The sequence below is a fragment of the Polistes fuscatus genome, unplaced genomic scaffold (genome assembly GCF_010416935.1).
Source record: "Polistes fuscatus isolate 324 unplaced genomic scaffold, CU_Pfus_HIC Scaffold2, whole genome shotgun sequence".
Lineage (NCBI taxonomy): Eukaryota > Metazoa > Arthropoda > Insecta > Hymenoptera > Vespidae > Polistes > Polistes fuscatus.
This window is the reverse complement of record NW_025113096.1, coordinates 13,626,705-13,649,534: the sequence shown is the minus strand read 5'-3', so window position 1 is coordinate 13,649,534 and position 22,830 is coordinate 13,626,705. Positions and strand designations below refer to the sequence as shown.

Below are 22,830 nucleotides of genomic sequence, written 5' to 3'. Positions count from 1 at the left end.
AATTATAATGTAAAAAGAACTTTAATAATAAAAAAAATTACCTGCTTATTGATTTAGTATACTTGATTGTATAAGTCTTAACATTTTTTTAGGTTAACATTAATTATGTGAATTCTTATACGAATTTTTAAAATTCCCTTGTATATTTGTTGAAAAAAAAATGAAATAATAAAATTTAACTAGAGAAGAAAAAACAAAATTATATCAAGATTCCAGAGTTTCATTAAAAAATCTTAAATTGTTTTTAGAAAAGTAATGTTGGTCAGACTGTTACTAGTATTACGATCCAGTGTTGCATCCGATATTGTTGTCAAACGCGTTTGTTTATTCTTTTTAAGGAAGAAATAATTTTATTTCGTCAAAATGACTATGGCTATGTTGCAACGGCGAGCCAATGTAAACATTAAAATATAAATTAATAAAATAAAACAATTAATTTATTTATAAAATGCATATTTGTTTAGAGAAATGTAACTTAACCTATAAATGTACTTATACAGTTCTTAAAACTATTGATTCTATTTTACAGGTAAGGCTCCCACCTGAAGTAAATCGAGTTTTATATATTAGAAATTTACCTTACAAGATCACAGCTGAGGAAATGTACGATATTTTTGGTAAATATGGAGCAATTAGACAAATCAGAGTGTAAGTATCCGTTTAAACTTTTAAGTGAAATTTTTTATTCTTGTAACAATTAGAAAACATTATTTATATCTTTTATTTTACAATAGTGGTAATACAGCTGAAACTAGAGGAACAGCATTTGTCGTTTATGAAGATATCTTTGATGCTAAAAATGCATGCGATCATCTCAGTGGTTTCAATGTATGTAACCGCTACCTAGTGGTCCTCTATTATCAAAGTAATAAGGCATTCAAGCGAGTAGACGTTGATAAGAAGATGGAAGAGATAGATAAGTTAAAGACGAAGTATAATTTGAATGAAGAGAAGAAATAACTGAACCTCTGCTTACAAAATATTATATACATCCTGTGATCATTCTTTTGCGACAAGAACAATACAAAAAAAAAAGTATCATGTATGTAAATATAAATTTAATCCTAATTGTCAACAGTCTTACCTCGTTGAAAAACTAGTTCCCGTTCGATTACTAAAATTAAATAATGATGAGCATGAGAAGTACTCAAATTAATGACTGCATCGAAACACTGTGTGTTATTGACTCTAGGGAGGTGTTAGAGATGTTAGAATATATTGTTAAGAGTGCTCAAATCCATAAAAAGGAGAATAATAAATACAAAAGTTTTATTCTAATCATAAAGTTTAAATTGTAAGTCTTATCTCGTAATTTAGTATTTACAAAAGAAAAGAAAAATATAAAGTAATTATAAACTATATAAATGTGTAAATATAGGATTCTATATTATCTATCTAATTGTAAGATCTAAGAAATGAATGTGTAAAAAGATACCAGTTGAAGATATTTGTATATCAAACTTAAATGGTTTTATTATTCATTCTTACAAAGATTTAAAACCTTAATTTATAATTTATAAAACTTTCACAGTTCGTCATGGAATAATATATATGTATATCATAATTACACATTTATCTACATATTTTTTAAATATTTAGAATCCTTTCTTATATCGATATATTAATTAAACAAACATATGATTGATTCTATAAATTTACCAAGAATAATATAGCCTTGTTTTATATATATCATACATATATACACATATAAATACATTTCATTCAAATACCAGTTGACAGGTGATCATGACATTGAGTATATCGACTTTCAATGGCAATAAATTTTTCTCAATGAACGTATAGTACGTTATCACATAATGGATTCGACTTTTTCTATTTCAAGAGAAGCCTTATCTAGGTATAAGGAGTTAGATAATGTCGCATGTAAATACGTTGTAATAATAGAAGGGACACGCGTGCGCGCAAGAGGGGTGAAGGGGATTGCAGAAAAGTGGGTGGGTGGTTTGGTACGGGGAGGAGAGGGAAGAAAGAGAAAGAAAGAGAGAGAGAGAGAGAAGGGGAGGCAGGTCAGGGCAGGCTGACAGCAAGTCGACGTTCGATTTCAGTCGAAAGCGAAAAGCCGTCAAGTCCGTGCACGGTTGCCGGACTACCGGCTTGTTCGCGAGAAAGTGCGCATGCTTAACGTCTCCGTGTCGCGTCGTCGTCCTCCGCGCGTCCAAATGTCATACGAGTGCTGCGGCGACGGCAAGGTCGCCGGCGACAGTATCGTCGCCACCCTCTCGGAGCTCTTCGCCACCCTCTCGGAGCTCTTCACCTTCTCGCATACTTTTTGCCGCGAGATCCTTCTGGTCCTGAGCTCAAGCGGCATTCTTTCTTCCTTCTCCTCCTCCTCTACTATTACTACTACAATTACTACTATTAATACTACTGCTACTGCTACTGCTACTACTACTACCTCTTCCTTCACCTCCCCTTTCCTGTCTTTTTCCTATTTATTTTTTGTTCCGTCACTTTTGTCAGATTCTTCTAATTCTAATTTTATATCTACATCGATTTTTTCTATTTCCTCCTTCAATATCGACAATCTCTCCGTTATCTTCATGTCCTTGCTTCTCACCTTCGTCCTTGCCATCGTCCTCGTTCGTTCTCTTCTTCATCGTTGCCGTCGTCGTCGCGCTGTCTAGAGATTCTAGAGTCCCAAGCAAACACACACCAATACGGGGTACGACTGATGGCCTATCATCACCGCTATTTTTTAATCCCCCTCTTCTTCTACTTCTTATATGTACATATATACTGCCCTCCCACTCCTACATTGTACTCTCTCTTTCGAGCAAAATGGCGGCCATATCTCTAGTCCTCTGTGATGTAGCGCCTCTAACTAACGTTTGTTGGTGGCGCCGCCAACTTACTATCCCCCTCATTGGTTAATCGTTTACTTACAAATTATCGCGCGAATTCGTATTGTAAACTCGAATGCTATAACTTTGTAAATTTATTCTGTTGTTATTTCCGTCTATTTTTATTTTCTTTATATTTATTATTATATTTCTTTGACTGTATTAAGCTTAGAATTAATTAAGAGTAATAGTAGCTATTGTTGTAGTATGATTAGCTTAAATTAAAGGAATAAGAAAATGATATTAATTGTATTCTGTAGATCGATTACATCATACTTTCCTGCCAACGTCGTCGACTATTTCGTTATTGGTCAATTTCCTTCGAAACGTCTTATTTCAAAAATGTCCGTGTTTCGGTAATACCGGAGAAGAGGATCGACGAGATTGTATTTATACAATCGTAACAGATCAATTAGAATCACGTATAACGTATCGAACAAGTTAATTATCTAGAATCAAGTTCCTTGTACTTATAATTAGATCACGATGATCTTAATTAATAATAAGAATCGAGAAAATTGGCCTATGCACGTTACTTCGTCGCAACGTCTGCTGCCATTAATTCGTCCAGCAAATTTGTAAGTTGCTGAATATTATTTTATTTTATGTATACAATTAATCAGTCAAACAATCAATTAATTAATTATATGTAATTCTCATCGATTCTTTGATTATAAAATACACAAAAGAAATGAACTGATTTTCTATTCACAAAGTTACACAATTCATAATGTTAAAATGAAATAAAAAACAAAGACAAATTAATGTATTCGTAGAAAAAAATAGAAACGATCAATATTAAAGTAGCCGTTTCTAATATGTGCATGTAAATGTATTAGAGTTTGGTAATAGAGAGCTTTGTAGAAATGAACGAACGCGACAGGTGTTCGGTACATGCTGAAGAGCATGTTTGTCTGCCGTCTGGATAAATACGATGCGATACATACTTTCGCGCTTAAGTACACACAAATGCACACACGTGAACGAAGAAGAAGAAATTAATGCCGAGAACAGAACAAAATTAAAGCTTTTTCGATTCATTTTTATGTAGAGCATATAAAAAATGATTCATCGTTATTATTGGTATCAATAAACTCAAAAATTTATGTATAGTACATAGGGTGAGCCAAAAGTTTCTAAGTGACTTAAAAACTCAATAAATTTTTTTCAATAACTTTTTACACTCTCATGTCAATTAGGTTTGTACACAATATCAGAAGAAAATATTCTGGAAAAGTATAGCATAAAAAAGTAATATATTTAACAATAATATTTAGAAACTTTTGAGATCCATCCTATATATGTAATATATAACATTATTTACATATACTTAAAAATATAAATTATCAATCTTGACACACACACACACAGAAATATCTTCTTTTCTTATTTAAAAAAAAAAATAACATTTGTTAATACATAACGCGAACTAACTTATAAACTGTAAAACAATCAACAATACAAAGCACGAAAAAAATTTGAAAGAAAATGTTGGCGTTCGGTGAAAAAGACTTTCATTCTCTGTTTCTTGATTTAACCGTCTATTTTCGTATCGTACGAAATCGCGTTAAGAAACGGAAGTCATAAGGAGCCTTCCACGTGTTCCTCCAGTCTTTCTTTTTCTCTCTCTTTTTCTCTCTCTTTCTCTCTCTCTCTCTCTCTCTCTTTTTAGAATACATCTTTGTTGCCGATACACATTCGGTACGTTTATTTCTGCTTCTTTAACAGTCTATACACGTAGTTTCAGGGCTCAGCTCGACTTCGAGTTCCGTGAGGAGGAGAGCTCACCGTTCCGTGAGTCCTCTTTCTCTCCTCCTCCTTCTCCTCCTCCTTATCTTCCTCCTTTTAGTAGGCTCTCTCTTCGTGGGAACTCATTAATACGAGGACATAATCGTGCAAACATACCGCGATCGATTCGCCAATCGTATACTGATTTCTAAGAGATACCTCGAAATGGCTATCGATTCCAGAATTTAGATTCGTTCGATTTGCCAAAGCTTCGAGAAAGACTGACTCGATTATCTATGTGTCTTATTACATATATACATACATATATTACGTATGTATATCGACATTCCTATTTGTATTCTATTTAGATAAGCCCTATCTATCTTTGTATATGGTATGTTTAACCCGTGAATATATATTTCTTGTTTATCCAAGTTTAAAACAGTTTATTCTATTTATATGTATCAATCGTTGCGAAAAAAACGAATATGAGTAAACTTTAATTTCATTTGTTAAATTTTACTATTTAATTTATAGATGATTTAATATTGTCTTTTTTTTTAATTATTGCTAACCAATTTGATATTCTTAAATATTAATTAATTTATTAAACTTTATCGTGGATTTAGAGATAATAACAATTTTTTTTTGCAGATAAACAAAATTTTCTTATAAATCATTGCAATTAAATGAGTATAATCAACCGTGCGTTAATTGAATCGGCAAATTTTGAAATTAATTTATAGGTAATTATAAATTAATCTCTCACGTCCCGATAGAAAATTTGTTTATTATTTAGTTCGAATAGGAATATTATGCGTGTGTGTATTTATGCGTTAAATAAATTTCTCCTTTTAGAATGAACGAATTGATTGGTAGTTGAGTTACCTCTTTTTGCCTATGCTTCTCAGCTATGAACGTGGACTGCTGATTGAAACGTCGATCGCGGAAGTTCTATTGCACGTCCGTTCTGCCTCCCGCTCGTGTTGCGCGCCATCGAAATAATAAAATGTCGGCGAACGACTTCTGCACCCGCTGGAACTTTACGGTCAGTCTTATCGTGTTTACGGCACTACTCCTCGTAAACCCACAACTCCTTCGACCCTCCTACAATTTTATTTTTCGAATAGAACTAAGCGCATAACCAACGCAACCATGAACGTTCTTCTCAAGTTCGTTCTTTCGTGCAATCGTCATTTTTTTTTTTTTTTTTAATTAAATTAAATACATTTAGAAATTTTTCTTATGTCGAAACCGATGTATTATTACCGATATTAGAATAATATATATATATATATATATGTATAATATATAAACATACATTTTTCATCATAAACATAATTTTTGAGCCTAACATAGAAACAATGTATCTCGGTCAATTCTATTTTTATTTAAAAAGAAAATGAACGTTTTTCTTTTTGTTAAGACTCAAAACTTACCTTCAAAACATCTCAGTATGGTAATAATAATTCGTATATATGTATATATATAAATAATATTAAGACGAATAATATTACATAAAAATGTTTATTTATTTTCACAGATGGTGCGCTCTTTCCTCGTCAAGGACGAGCAATGTGGTGAGTTTTGGTTTATTTTTCTTAAATAAATATTTTCATTTGAAATTACACAAAAAGAAAAAATAGAATAGATTCCGTATTTTTCGTAATCGAAACAAACGAGAAGAAAGGAAGAAAGAATGATAAGGGCAATACAAGAGTTATTATCGTTAACTCGTTTTTTAGTCAGATATTCGATAAAATTATTTTTGATTCGATCAGAAAATAAAAGAGACAGATAGAGATAGAAACAGACACGAGTTATCACGTAATAATAAAATCCTGCACGTATCCTCGCATTAGAAGCGATAAGAAAACGAGTACGAGGTTTTCCACGCTTCTTCTAGCTTTCACGTAATCCTTGTTATGCTTATCGCTATCGTCACGATAACGCAGCATCATGCCAAACAAGTATATGTTATTTAGACTGACAGATCGTACAACTTGTATTCGTCATTTAAATGAGATTAGATTATTTACACATTTATATAGATATGTATATATAAGTTTTGTAAAAGTTTCTACATAAATTTAAAAATCAATTAATTTTATTTTGTAATTATTTAAGGCTCGTTTTTTCTTTCGATTGAAATATTACAAGTTTAATTTGTAAAACTACAAGCTCAACACTGCAAAGATAAAAAAAATAATTAATTTTAAATCAAGACTTAACTTTTAGCTTATCTAAACATTTTTAACTTACCTTGTATGTAAATAGTGCATCCGATATCTAATGTTATTACGTCGATAGACGTTCGTTTTTTCTTGACATTAAAAAAAAAATATCATGTTATAATATTATAGTATCATACTATAATTACGAGTATATCGATATTTTGTATTTTATTTTATTTTTTTTTTCATTATGAAAAATATGTGAAAAAAATATGATATGAAGGCGTTCATCAATGTAAACTCGAAATATGCCATCTTAGTTGTAACGAGGTCATCGCGCATGCGATGATACATCAATGATGATGTCAAGATGTTTCACTCGTGTTCTCTTTATTTGCCTGCGTTACTTTTAGGAGATATTATAGACTCTATCGAGGATCATTTGTCTTCATCGTCACTGTCATTTCTTTTCATTTCGTTCCATTATCGAACGAAACGAGAACCTCTGTCATTCCGTTCTATTTAATGATATCGACGTGTCCACACATGCATACGATGAATCTTATCGTCTCTTACAACGAAGATACTCACGTTGAGTACATTGAACCTGTGTGTGCAATTTCTTCGATAATTATACAGAATACTATTCGTTTATGTTTCATTATTTTCTTACAATGACAGAAAATTTTCTACTTTTACATTCTGTCGAATTTATAAATCGTCTATATTCAGCCAAATGTCACTAACTAACATATCTTATGCTAATCTGATTTATTGCTTGTCAAATAAATTTTTAATGGGAAAAATTAAATTTAGATAAAGTACGCTTTTTTTTAATTCGTTCACACATTACTATTGATAATTTTTATGGAGTAAAGAAAAAAGAAAATGTAGTTAATGATTTTTGACAGAACATAGACGAAATATTGTAATATTCGTAGATTATCTTTAAAAGATTTAGTAAGATTAAAAACGAATTGAATCTGTATTACAATTAGATTCATATCAATGTTACATCTTTTAAATACGCGTATATTGTTTATAAATTTGATAGATTGATTTCTCCTTGAGCTAATAATATTCAAATATTATCTTCGAAAATTTTGCAAGATTCAACGTATTGAATTATTCTTATTATTAGTTTCGTCAATATCAATGATCGATATTTGAAATAAAATAAAAATTTTTCTTACAATTAAAATCTAATCAGAGAATATAATAATATTTGTGTTAAACATTTGACAATAGACAATAAAATTTTTTTATTTATCGTAAGAAAAAAAAAAGAAAAAGAAAAAATTATCGCAAATGGTATTATCACAAAGCACGAATGGAATCGTCAAGAAACCACGAATGAAATCGACAGGAGGACCGATTTCTAAAACGAAAGAGAGAGCAAGGTCGAGGAAAGGCATGCTGTGCTCTCCTTGCGAGTTTGTCCTAGATCCTGGAAAGAAGCAGGTCACGTGGTGTCTTTCTCATTCTATTTTTTTCTCGCTTTCCCTCCTTCTCTCTCTCTCTCTCTCTCTCTCTGTCAGTCTCTCTGTTTCTCGTATACATGAACGTTTCGGTCAGTTGGCAGGACGACATTGCTTTGCAAGGACGACTGCACATCGTCGGTGTTTGGCCTAAATCGCAAAACACTCTAGTCATACTACGCGCGACACGTTAATTTCCGCAAATAGAAACATTCAAGCGTTCTCATTCGTAGTTTCATGCTCTTTCCTCTATTTCATTTCAGGATATATTATTCGAAAATATTCGAATTATTTTTCTCCTTGATTATCATACTAATTTGTTATCGTCAAAAACGATCGTCTATTTTTAATATTCCCATTAAAAGATTTAAGTAAAAGTATAATAATCATATTTGAATATCTACAAAATCGATCTCATTCTTCTTTAATAACGTTGATCTCATATTTTTTATTTTTTCGTTGACACGTCAAAACTTTCATTTATCGAAATAAATTCTATACACGAATTTAATCGTTGTCGTAATATTTCCTCATACACCGAAGTCAAAAGCAATCGTTCGGTGGATCACTTTTGAACTCGTCCACAAGTAGCACTAGCGAATCTATATATAAAACAAGAGGAACTTTGGCCTCTTATTGAGCTAGCTCCAATTTTCTTCCCGGAAGGTAAATCTTCTATAACATTTCTATAAATAACAAATTATAGGAAACGAATAAAAAAACAAAACGTTCGTTATTTTCATTTATTATTATTTCCATTTCGACGAATGTTCGTCGTATTTGTTTAATATTTTCAATAGAACGCGTTGTTATTAGAAAAGTTTTTTCTTTCATTGTTCGATCATTTTTAAAAATTTTTCTTACAAAATTCTTCGTAGATGTCTATTATTTTTTTTTGTTTCAATCCGGTGATACAAATTCTTATCTTACTTCGTTACGTCGTTACTTGAGTTATTTTACTCGTGAAAAAGAGCCTGGCCATGAGAATAGCAGAATTAGCGCGCGCGCGCGCGCATCTACGCGTAGAAATAGGGATGATGCAGTTGGCCTGGATAAAGGTCGGTGGCCGACCTAGCCCCCTAGCAAGTCCGGGACGGCTGGCCGGGGTGGCCAGCCCTGCTTCAACCACCCACTGCTATTGATTTTGTTAACCTTCTATGCTATACCTTCTCTTTTCCTCTCTTACCCTTTTATCCCTCCGCCCTACAATGTGATAACGGATTGCCCGCTATTTTCAATGATACCATTTCTCTTTTCCTCGAGCCCTCCTCTAACATCCCCTTTTTTCTTCTCTCATCCTTTTTTTTTCTCTTTCTCTTTCTCTCTTTAGAAAAAAAAAATTGAATTATTAAAAAGGTTGCTTCGTTATGGTTAGCAAATTAAATCTACAGTACTTTCTGTAAATTTTTCAGGGGTCACACAAGTTCTTTGATGATTTTCAAAATCAATTATATACTCTTTCGTGAGACTTTTTACAATGGTTATTTTAATTGTAGTTTCACTATTCGAGTAATAAGATTAGATTAAAAGATCTAGAAAAAATAATAATGGTACTTACTTTTTAGAAATGTAAGATTCAAAAAATATCGTTGGTCTTGATATCATTTTAAGAGCATTGCAGTGTTTGTTTTCATATTTTGGCGATTACATAAATGAATAATTGATTTTACGTATGTACGTACGCTTGTGTGCGTGTGTGTTGAAAATAAATGATATAAATCAAAACATTTAATATAGATTGTTTGTTCGAACAAAAAAAAATGGATCGTTTAGTTTTTCATTATTATTTGAAATCTTTTCTTCTCTGTTAATCTCATCTTATCGTTCTCACGCATAACAGAACCTTCGGAGAGCGAAACTTCTTCTCTTCACTTCCGTGGGTAGAAACATTGAATTCCGTCTCGAGTCGATTACAACGCTCGTGGCTTTTCACTCGGCACAAACTACAATGGCGATGCAGAAGCAATTCCTGTACTATCTATTTTCTTATTATAATTTACGATCCGTACTAGCATTCTTACGCCCACCTAGAGATTTGTTCGGAACGTTCATTAGCGCATACCTACACTTTCCGCTTCGAAAAAGGGATTCGATTTATTTTACCATGTGTAATACTCTGCTCCTAGATATTTATTCATCCAAAAATTTATTTTTTTCCTTTAAAAATTAATATCTCAACTTAGTTCTAATCAAACAACCATACTAATCCACGATATAATTAAAAATCAATTAAAATAAAATGAAAACTAAAAAAAAAGAAAAACATCAATGTTCACTTTTGGTTCACATTTGTATAATACATGTTACTCTTAATCATATTAAACAACTATAATAATTCACGATATAATTTAAAATGTATTAAAAAACAATTAAGAAGACAAAAAAAAAGAAAAATAAATGTTAATTTTGTTGTTGTAAATCTATGCATATTGACGCGTTAACACGTATATGCGTATACGTAGGCAGATTACGCGTATCAATTTCTTTGATACGTTAGAACGAAAGGCTATCGTCGTAAAGAGGCGATTTATTCGTAGATTACAGAACCCTACTTGACGCATTTATACTCGTGCTTGCTTGCTCGCTTGCTTGCTTACTTGCTTACTTACTTGCTTACTTGCTTACTTGCTTACTTGCTTACTTGCTTACTTGCTTACTTGCACGAGCCTGCTGCCGATGGAATCGTAATGCCTTGTATCTGTGCCACTGTGCGAATTGAATTCCAATTACACGCTTGATTTACTTGTTATTCGGCCGAGAACTCGAATCGCATCCACGCCGTTTGGCGCCACTCCATCCTCCTTGGCGACGATACACTCTTCTTCTTCTCTTTTTCTTCTTCTTCGTTTCTCAATTTATGTCCGATCAGATCGAAGAAAATATTTATCAATTTTACAAATTAACATCTTATCACATTGCGTACCTAAGAGGTGTTCATGAATTTTTCTATCTTTGGGGACGAAAAAAAACCATTTTTTATTTTTTAACAAATAATTTCTTTCGATATAAAAATTCAAACATTATAGGAAATTTAATGTAGGAACATTTGTTTATTCGAGTATCTTCAAAGTTTGTAATATGAGTTTGTATATACGAATGATACGTATATACATACTGGAAACATTAGTGTCATATAAATATGAATAACGTGACACGCGATGTTTCATAAATGGGATCATAATGTTGATTTTTTAGACAAGAAGGAATATTAAAATTCAAAATAAAATATAATATTCGTATGACTTCATACGTATGCAGATAAAAATGTAAATTTGTTAATCGTACATTTTCTTAAATCATTTTTCATTTAGTCGATATCAAAAGAAGTGAACTTTCCTCCTTCTATTACTCTTACTCTCGTTATCCGTTTACCAAGTGCATTCAGAGACATTCAGGGAGGATGAAAAAGAATAGCAGAGAAGAGAAAAAGGTCATTACCGGAGAACGGAGACATTTCGATCGGTCGAGTGGTTCAATAATCGAGCGGTCATGGCCGGCTGACCGGCCAACAGAACTTCCAGAAGATAATCATACTGTTATTCAAACACTTGTGTTTTTTTTTCTTCTTTTTTTTTCGTGTTCAGACAAGAAATACTATAGATCAGAGATAACCTAAAGTCTCGGTCGCTTTAAATAATAAAATCTATAAAGAATATAGTTTCAATATTGGTTGCACAAGAGTTATATTTATCGAGAATCGTCTTACTACTAATAATTCAAAGTCGATTCAATTTTAAAAGTTCAAACGAGAATTATTAATTCTATTTAGTTTCTTTATTTTTATTTTTGGTTTTTTTTTTATTTTGTTTCGTTTCGTTTCGTTTATTTTTTATTCTTTCAATTCGCTATAGATCTACATCAAATCAATTTTAAATTGCTTATCAATCAACTCTCGACAGTTATTATACTTTCCAATGGGTCGCGAAAAATGACCGTTCTTGAAAGTGGGTTTCGGCCCATAAACCCATTGAAGTTTGGAAAGTCTTGTTATTAATCAATATATTCGATATTAATGTTATCAAGATTTCAAACATTTCGATTTATTCGATTTAATATCTTGTGACAAATTTTAATCGTATGTAAATGAGAAAGTTAATGAAAAATGGTGAATAATTAAGTTAAATTAAATAATATTATTTCATTATCATCACCATTATCATTTTTAATATAATATCAAGAAAGATAAGATAAAAGGCTAAGGGATGAGATATTTTGTTCATTTCAAAGTTCTTTCTATAGAAAGGGATACGAATTAACTCGAACCGATGGGAACGAGCATGAAACTGGGACATGTGACGAAGATACGCGATAATAGAGGAAACAGGACTATGACCTACTTCGAGGGATTCCAGCAAAAGTAACTAAAGATTCGCCTCGAAAACCATCCCTTCCTCAAATCTCCCACCACTTGGTTAAGATACCTGCGTGAAAAATCCCAGCCTAATTCTAGCTTTTTGACTATTTGCTTTTTAAAATATTCCATTGTGTTCGATCGTAAATGACGTATCATCTACTCTTCATTCTCTATGACCTAATTTTTTTCTAAAAAAAAAGGAAAACCATTGTATATCATGAAAGTTGTAGGTTTGGTTTCTCTAAAAGGTTTTAAGTGATTTTATTCTTTTTACAGACTATTTTTGTTTCATTTTGTTTCTTTAGTAAAAATGTTCTCAATGTAGTAGTTGTAAAATTTGAGAAAAACAAAATTAGGCTAAAAGGTTTCGGAAAAGTGTAATGGATTTTTAATATCTCCTTGAAACTTTTGATCCATCTTGTTTCATATTAATTATGCTATATTTATTAATGTGAAAGTATAACTTATATTTTAAAAATATGAATAACTTTGTATATCAAGTTTATGGTTATAAAATGAAAGAGTATTTTACTAAAATACAGATATTTAAATATACGTGAATTTAAAATGTCATGACTTTACAGAGATTTAATGTTTAAAATAAAATATGAAATTTATTCGAGTTATTCGGTAACATGATCGGTTCGATGATTTTATTATCTGTGAATGATATGAACGATTTCATTGATTTCCGTTTGCTGTCATCGTTCACGTCCGACTCGAACTACTTTTTCTTTTATTTAACATCAGAACAATAAAGATTATTCGAAAAGGAACGCGAGTTGCTTTACAACCGTCAAAGATTTTCACTATTTCAGCATCAGAACAGGTATATAACGTAGAATATATAGTATGCGCAATAAACGAGTAGGTAGCTGTAAATTTCCGATCACTGCGTGTCCATTGTTTCCATCACAATAAGCTATCACTCTCGTCTTTACTTGGAGCGTTTCACCTGTGCAAGTTAGGTTTAACAGACATGGATATAGTCGAAGGACTTTCTTGTGTGCGCCCACGATCACGATTAAAAGATAGACAATAAGTATCATGTGTGTGACTTTTGACACACTTTTGTAAACGTGATTCTCTATCTTCATTCGTTTAAATTCTCACGTGTTCTTTAGCAAACAAGATTCGATATTCTTCACTCATTTTCGATCGATATGACGGAACGGCGATAAAACCGATCCTGTTCACTCCTATTGAATAATTTATTATGAATTTCAAGTTCCAAACGATCAATTTCGACTTGTACGTTTATATAAATATATTGGATTGTCTTGAAAATTTGTGCTGATTTGTGAATATATATCGAGATTTTTTAAAAATATTCCTTTGAATTTTCTTGACAATATATTATAAAAGGGTTTACAAGGGAGTATCCATTGAAATGGAAATAAAGAAAAATATCGTTAACTCGTGTTACGTGTCAAGTTCTCACATCAGTCGTATTTGAAAGTTTGTTCAATTCGTTGTAGGGAAAAAAATCTACGACGCATCTCCGTTCGTTACATTGCCAATGTCACCGAACAATAAACGTCTTTCCACTCAGAGATGCCTTCTCCTTTGCGATCATCGTTAACATCGTTACACCGAGAACTGCTTGCACCACACTCGTTTAACCTTATGAGCACAAGTGAGCAGCCACTCATTTTCCACTTAGAACGTCTTGCGTTGTCGTCGTCGTTAGACTACGAACGAACGCGCGGTATGACCCAGATGCAGTCGAACAAGGTCTCGAATTTTTTATATTCATTGAACATGGCACTCACTATGCCTTCGTTACTTACCTGTTTACTTAGTTTACCTATCTACCTACCAACCTACCTACCTATCTACCTACCTACCTTCTTCTTTACTTGCCTATTGCTTAGCCTGCTTCTTTGCTGTTGTGAATGTTACTGTTATTGTTATTGTTGTTGTTGCTGCAGGGAGGCTTTGACATTTAAAACTCTTATGTTAGCGTTAAACTCGTACAACTTGTACTTTAGATATTACCATTACCATTTGTCTATGTTCTATATAATTGTAATATTATGCTACTCTATGGCAACATTATGGTTTTATCATTTTACTCGTATGTCAAGCTCAATACCTACCGCAGAAACATTTTGTAACCCTCGTATTTGGATCACGCTATTTCTATAAGATCTCATTACTGATGTCTCATTCAACTTATAGTTCCGAATATAAAACTCTTCGTTATGTTTCTCTTCACGTGAGAAGCAAACAATTCCGATAACGCACGATATGTTTATCCGTGATAAACTCTTCAAACAACACGGATAAACAAAGCCTTGTTACATCCAAGCTTAAACTAACGATGTATTTTGTTCAACAAAACAGAACCTAACAAAAGTGTGAATTTATTTTATTTTTTTACCATGTCAATTTATTTTTTATGCGAGCTTGATTTTCATTCATTTGTAGTAAAGTAATTAACACGAGCTCGTTACGTCCTGTGACCATTACGAGTATCGTGACTACGGTTGACATGAATAGTGATTACTGATTAAAAAAAAGATAAAGTGGTTGTGGAAAGAGAAGCGTGTACTCATCGATGTCACTCGTCTTGCGTGCTAGATTCGCATTATATTGTTATTCCGGCGTAGTCTCTCTTAAACCCTGCCAGGTACTATGTTTTACTATTAGAAGCAGCGTCAAACGTTAGGAATGTTAGCTATTGCTGGAGATAGTCCAAGGAGTTCTACGATCCTAGAACAAAAGATATTTTGTCAGAGAATTGATTGATTAGAGAGCAAACGTGATATTAATTCACAGTACATATTCACATATATTTTGATATATATTATATATAAAAGCAAGGAATATTATAAGATATGGTAAATGTTTGAAACTCTTGAGGTAATATTAAACGTTCGTTTCTACGAAAAACTATGTATAAAGTCGCATTGAGAAGAATGAAGATCTCGGTTTTGCCATAAGATAAACAAGGGATAGAGAGTAGTACGTTGAGAGTAAAGAAAATTGCTTTAGGAAGAGTAAGTATGGTTTTCCGGGAAAGGAACGAGCCATGTAAGTAAGGATAAGTATCGTTCGAGTAATGCGGTTGGGCCTCGTGAAGTAAAATGGAAAAAGTAGGCATATGATGAGGTAGGGGTGAGCTGGGGTGGGAGGAAACTTCACAATAGCTCGATTCTGGAATGAGGAAGTCTCTTCGTACGACACACCGCGGTACAGCACACCACGGGACAACACCACCACGGGACGACACCGCGAGAATACTAAAGTGTGGGTTACTAGTTGGATACCTTACCTATTCCGAGCTCTCCCATATACCTACGACCAAAGAGAAGAGAGCTTCTAGGGATTGTATTTCTGTCCTCCTGGGTGACTTTATATTGACGCCACTCGTGTTCCTCTTCTCACCATGCGTTTACTTACTTACTCTACTCCTCCGCTCTCTTTTCCGCCTTTCTCATTCTTGGAAAGTTTTCTTTTCTATTATTTTCCATCCTATATTTAAACCTTCAATCTCCTTCTCTCGACTTATTCAAATCGATATATCGTATATTCGTGCTTCTCCATCTTCGAACGTTTAATTATACTTTCATACGATATCCTTTAACTTTTCTAGGTGGGTCTATCGGTAAGCTGTTTATAGACAGACGTCCGGGACACGATTTCATGTGGAATCCTACACAATGTCTCGTTTCACCACGACGACGACGAGTTACGATATTCCCCTATGAATACAAAGTACCTCTGATCAATTATCATCGTTCCGTTTATTTTCGTGGCACTTACCGAACTAACCGTAAGAACAGGGGCCTGAAAAGAAGCCGTCCTCGTACATTCACCTTCGACTGATTTGCATTCTAAAGAAGATTCGAAGGTGATGCCAACCGATTTGCGCCATCGCGCCCGCGCGCGTACGCGTTTCTTTGAAAGAATATATTACGGTCTCTTGCGTAGACCAACAAAATAAAAGAATAAAGGAAAAAAAGGAAGAAAGAATAATGTCGAAATCTTTGGGCATTGTCGATTCTTATCGATCTTTACCGATCTTTGCCGATTTTTAATACCATTGAACTACGTTGTCTTCTTTTCTATCTTCATTATTTCAAATTTATTTATCTTAAATATAGACAAATAAATTATATAATCTCTATCGTTACGTAACATAATTCAAAGTTCGAAATTTTAAAGTAAAGAAAAAGTAAGGAGTCAAGGTAATACGTTTTATCTTTTCCATGTTCAGGCTATTAACAGCATATTGTTTTGTACGTTCACAAGCTTGGATACCTCGAAATCCAACAGTGACAGTGCTATATCTATCATTTTATCTCGTCAAGTGTGCACGTAGATATGACAGAGACAGCAGGTGCAGTAATTACGTGGCGGACAGTTGCCAACTAATGTTATTTTGCATGGACACGCATATATTATTTGTTGAACATTGTTGAAAACAATTTTCGCGACTAGTGCTAATGTCCTATACCGTCTTTCTCTTTTTTTCTTTCTTTACCAGTTCACTTTTTCTATATTTATAGTTCTTAAATTTATCTTACGTAAGAATCGAAATTATATTTCTCTCCGAAAATGACAATATATAAATTTTCTTGTTCTCGTTCTTAATAATATCGTAAAAATATGCATTCTTTTCACATCGTCTGTCCATCTTGCATGCTTTTATTTTTTCTAGCAGCCATTTCGTGCATGCTTCAGAAATTTATTTTTCGACCAAATGTCATTTTCAGTTTTGTCAATGTGTCGTCTATTTACATTTATATAAATACTTAAATATATATAGGTACATATATATATATAAATTCAAGTAGACACAAAAAAAGAAAAGAAAGAAAAGAAAGAAAACGAGATGACCGAGAAAGAAATCGGATCTCACCCTAGGACTACGTGTCACCTTAACCGAGGTCGAATCGTTAAACAGTTTATATCAATCGTCGTTGATTGACTCGAAACATCGAAGTACTTGTGACACGAAGACGACTGAGTTTTGACCTAGGCGAAGCTTCAGCCGAGCAGGCCAAACAGGTGAATCAGAGTTTTAAGAGATTCGCCCTTGGCCCTCAGCGAGTGGTTCGTTCTCTTCGTTAAATCGATTGTGTTTCAATCTGGCCGGTAAATACAGCCGAACTGATTGGGCGATTGCACGCACTATGTCGAGTTGTGGTAAGCAGGCATACATATACTCACAACACACATATGCATGCAGTAACACAAACATTTCATTCCGTATGTTCTCTCGTCGTCGGTGACCTATATGCCCGTCCAAAATAATCCGGCATCAAGCAACGAGACCTTAACCGCGACCCGAGTCTGCCCTGCTATAGTCCAGGGACCTCCAGAAGCTTTCTCGAATGACTCTTGAGAGCCAAAACGAATGGTAAACAAGTGCAAGTGGTATAAACACAGACACGAAGAATACTCACCGGTATAAAACATTGATTACTCAAGGGAAGAGTTTGTCTGGAGACAAGTGGCTAAGACGGATCAATCATGTCTTCTGTTTTAATATCAATTAAACGATATATCATATATATAGTACATAATTGAAGACAGCTGGAAAATAGCAGGAATGTTGAAATCTGTTAAGAAGAATTTAACCATTTAACGGAGTCGATGATTATATCCAATAAAAAAGGTAGAAAACAATAGCATGTAGTTGATGTAAATTTCCATACGTGATTCCCACGTATCTATTATTCGAATATATATATATCTATTCCAATATCTAAAGTCGATGAACCAGATAGATATCCTGGATACCTCGTAACTTTTCAAGCTAGAACACATGACATCGTGAGCTCGGGAGTACTCGATTATCCAAGTGTAAAAAAGGGGGAAAAGCATGAGGTATAATAGATCACGTGGAATACGAACAGTAATAGAGAACTGGTAAAGGTGAAAAGTCATTTTTGCTTAGAAAAGTAACGTTAATGGGTGCAGAATGCTTGATCGTTTGCTATCGAAAAAAGGGATTTTTAGTTGAGTTAAGTTGTTGTTGTTGTTGTTGTCGTCGTTGTCGTTTGCAATGACATTGCAAAGCGTTTGCTTTTCATAAACGGATGTGCGCGGCGTGGCACGTCGAGATTGCGACGCAGAGACAGGCGCGTTCGGCTGATTCGGTGCTGCGATACACGAGTATCGATTCCTCGAAGTTTGGCAGTGCCGAGTAAAGGAGAAATATCGACGAGGGGTGTGGCCGTGGTGAGGAGTGCGTACAACATATACACCTACACCACAACATATTCGCACAGAAATACATAGATAGAGAAATACATAGGGACAAACATATAGATTGGCTTACACACAGACGCATCGAATACAGACACATAACGTTTACACATACACGTCCAAATACAAGTCATATATATGTACAATATACAGTCATATATATGTAGACTCTGGTTTACACAGATACACATACACATCAATCGGTAGTTTAATCTCAGCGAGGACACGGGCGTGCGGCGCGCCGGAAGAGGGCATGGCCCAAAGTCTTCTCTCGACTTTACCATCAGGATTCGTTCTCGAGACGATCCCATCCACTCTCTCTCTCTCTCTCTCTTTCTTTCTTTTTTCCACTCCTTTTTCTTCTCTTTTGGACGTCTTCCTTTTTCGCAAGAACCCTCCTCGTTCCAACGTATCACGATAGACTCCCAAAGCGTTCGAATTGCTCCGTTTACAAGATGAAAAAGCATTCAACGTTATTAACGCGTTTACATAAATCTGCTCTATGTTTTTCTCATTGTGCTTTTTCCCCCATTGTTATAAGAATGAACTTATTTCTTTTTTATAGGAGCATTTACTCTCTCTTTTATGATTAATGACCATATCGTATTGAACATGCCAGGGGACTATGAAACTTTTTATTTATCTTTAATGTTCTTTTTTTTTTAATAATATCAGTAAAATTTATATCAGAGAACTAGGGCCTTTTTTTTTATTTTTCGTAAACAGAAATACGTTTTTTATGAAAAAATAAATAGATATATACATATACCATCAAAAATAATTCATTGTTATGATTATCTTAAATATTTTTTTGGATAATTAGTATATAAATAACATACATTTTTTCTTTCAATAATGGATACACGCTAGAAACAATAATTTACTTTCGTTGAAACATTATTATTTAATTTCTTTTACAATATCTTATTTTTATATTTGTCCAAAAAGACAAAAAAATGGTTGTTACGATAATAGATACATATGTACTCCCCGAAAAAGGATTCAATTCTGTGGTTATTTGAGGAAAGCACATATACGATAGCAATGTTAATACCCTTTACTTCAACCATATATTCTCTTTCGTTGAGGGCAGTTTAGACTAAGCAGGCTTAGATCCTGCCCGTTGTTGGAGGAACTCCGTCGTTGTAGCTTCCGAGAGGAAGAGAAGATGGGGAGAGATATATAAAGGGTGAGAAAGGGACGGAAGAGTCTGGGAGTATTCGATGTGACGCATGTATATGAACACAAGCATAAAACACACGCGAAATGATGAGGATGCGGGGGTGGGGACGAGATAGGACGTCGTAGAGGGCAAAGAAGGGATACACAGAGAGGGAGAGTATTACACACGTCTCTTTCTCTCTCTCTCTCTCTCTCTCTCTCTCTCTCTCTTTTGCATTCACTCTCACTCTCTGTCTATGTATGTATAGTATGTAAAAAAAAAGAAAGAGAAAGAGAGAGATAGAGAGAGAGAGAATCTGCGTCGGAATTAATGCTGCGAATCCGATGGATCGAGTTACCCGTAGCTCGTTTTGAGTTTTTTACATCTCGAATTTAATCCAAGGAATGGGGGAAAAAAATAGGGGACGTAGCCAAAGAGACAAGGTCACGAACGACTCCCCTTTTGCAAACCTTCCTTCCGTTTCAGAGTTTTGTCAAGAGAAATTGATGGGATGCGTGTAGTTACGTGGAACAAGGAATATTACGTCAACGAATATTATTATTCAGGTCTTGTCGATAATAGGCATATGAAGATCCGTGACATAAATCTTACATACATTTTTTATTTAAGTAAGATCGTTAAATTCTTCTTTTTTTTTTCTGTCGATATCTGATCTTATCTACTTTATATATTCATCGATAACCATGACAATGGATTAAGTTAAAAAATTAGTAAAACATTATGATCGTATGATTTATATTATAATATAATTATTTACTTTAACACTAAACCTTACCGACACTTCATGTATACCTATTCCTTTTGTGAACGGTCAAATAACCGCTTTAAAAAAAAAATATTTATCTTAATGCAGAATGAGATTTAAGTCAATTGAATAGTAAACAATATATTTTCTTTTATGTAGAAATGAATAATATACATTTTATGCATTTTTAGCGAGTTTTTTACAAATTACAGGACGCGGTCATTTGACCTATCACGTGTGATAGGTTTAGTGTTAAATACGTACGTGTATACTTTTTTTTCTTTATTTCTTTTTTGTTCTTTTTCCTTTTCTTTAAATAGGATCGTTCAATCGTTGTATCTCGTTTCAATTTCTTTTTATCTTCTTTAAGATTCTCGATGTTTCTTTCTTCATTCGGGATAGAAAAAAAGATTCGATTCTCCTTGTAAAGCTCATCGAAGCAGAAAAGCGCACATGCGTGGCCTATCTCGTACGAAAATCGGCGACCTCGATGGACTTCGGTCAAAGCGGACGATCGTCGCTCGCATTAATCGCTCTCGTCCGCTCGTTCTACGAGTCTCTCCTGCACTCGTGTGCGTTCATACGACGCGTATATCTGAATTCTGTCTGCCGGTTGGTTGGTTGCTGCTTGCTTGGTTGGATGGTTGGTTGGTTGGTTGGTTACTTGCTTGCTTGCTTGCTTTGCCGATCGTTCGCTCTCATCAATAATTCAGCGAGCTCGAAGCGAGAAACTCTCAAAAATAAGGTGAAAAGATACGACTCCTAGCCCCCTCCACCCCTCTATACCACCCCTCTACCACCCTTTCCCTCCCTTTCCCTTCCTCTCTCTCTCTTTTTATTTCGCTCGTTTTTTTTATTTCTGTCTCTCTCTCTCTCTCTCTCTTTCTCTCTCTCTATTTTTTTTCTGTTCGTATTTTACAAATCGGCACACACAACACAATGAGTTACCTAACACTCGTATTCGCATACGATTGCATTTCGATCGGCACACTTGGTAATCGATAACAACCAATGCGTATGCATCTTGCGTATGTATGTATGTATTCGTACTCGTATCAACGATCTTCCTATTCTTCTTATTCCCTCTTTTATTCCTCTTCACCGATGTCTTTTGTCGTCGCTTCTCGTCTCGCGGCTATTGCGAAACGAGGTCATTCCGGCTCGACCGGATCGTTCGAATCCGACGTATTTCGTACAATTCGAAACGACCGACGAGTATCTTCGTCTCTTTTTATCTATATCTTTCTCTCTTTCTTTCTTTCTTTCTTTATCGGATTTTTTCAAAGAGACAGTTAAGAAGTAGAAAAAGAAGAAGACGTGCATACTATGTGCATCGTCTCGTCGTTCAGAGATACGAAATCTCGTTTTCTCGAATACACGCATACGTACTTACCCTTTCGTTAAGTTCATATTATTCTTTTATGATTTTATTTCTTTAGTATAAATTGTATCTCATCATCCTAGGTTAGTCGACTCGAATTTAATTGCACTAATCGATACGATTGATTTAGAAAAGAAAAGAATGAAAAATGATTAAAATAAAATAAAAGAAAAGAAAAAAAAGGTTCCTATGATTGACGATGACGACGAAGACGACCTTTACGACCTTTCGCGATCGTTCGCGATCGTTAGAAGGTAGAGCTCGTAAGTAAGGACATTGTGGCCTGAGAACGAGTCGAGTGGATCATACAGATTCCAATCCAGTTTCGACAATGCGAAGAGTCAAGCCACGTCTAATTTACTAATTTAAGCATAATTGCCTTCTTGGAAGGGGCAGACGAAATATATTGAGTTAGGGCCAACGATGTATATACATATATATAAATATGTTACCTTTATATACGTAAAGGTCACAATAATTAACGATTATCGTTCTATTTTATATTTATCGGATGCATATTGAAATAATTATGATTAGTATTATTATATCGATCTAAAGGTTATCGTATGTGAAATATAGTTTTTGGGTTAGAGGTAACTTTCTCGAACAGTTTCGATAGGTCGAACCGACGTAGATTTTTCATCGTTTCTGTTGCATCGTCGTTAGCTATATCATAAAGGGCAAAGTAACTTTCGCGCTCTTTTACT

The 22,830-nt window shown here is 34.0% G+C and overlaps 2 protein-coding genes across 7 annotated transcripts in view; both read left to right on the top strand.

Moving 5' to 3' along the window:
• The first annotated feature begins 259 nt into the window (after positions 1-259).
• LOC122516783 (splicing factor 3B subunit 6) lies at positions 260-1,466 on the top strand. The gene is made up of 3 exons (XM_043634904.1): positions 260-396; positions 530-648; positions 735-1,466. The coding sequence occupies exons 1-3, from the start codon at positions 364-366 to the stop codon at positions 958-960; spliced, it is 378 nt and encodes a 125-aa protein (XP_043490839.1). The 5' UTR covers positions 260-363; the 3' UTR covers positions 961-1,466.
• A 114-nt stretch (positions 1,467-1,580) lies between these two features.
• Positions 1,581-22,830, top strand: part of LOC122516782 (solute carrier organic anion transporter family member 74D) — an 89,829-nt gene continuing 68,579 nt past the window's right edge. The window contains exons 1-4 of one of the 6 annotated variants that reach the window (XM_043634902.1): positions 1,581-2,683; positions 3,122-3,439; positions 5,501-5,637; positions 6,133-6,169. The gene's annotated coding sequence lies outside the window, so the exon portion shown is untranslated. The other 5 variants (XM_043634899.1, XM_043634901.1, XM_043634895.1 and 2 more) reach the window with 5 other exon arrangements.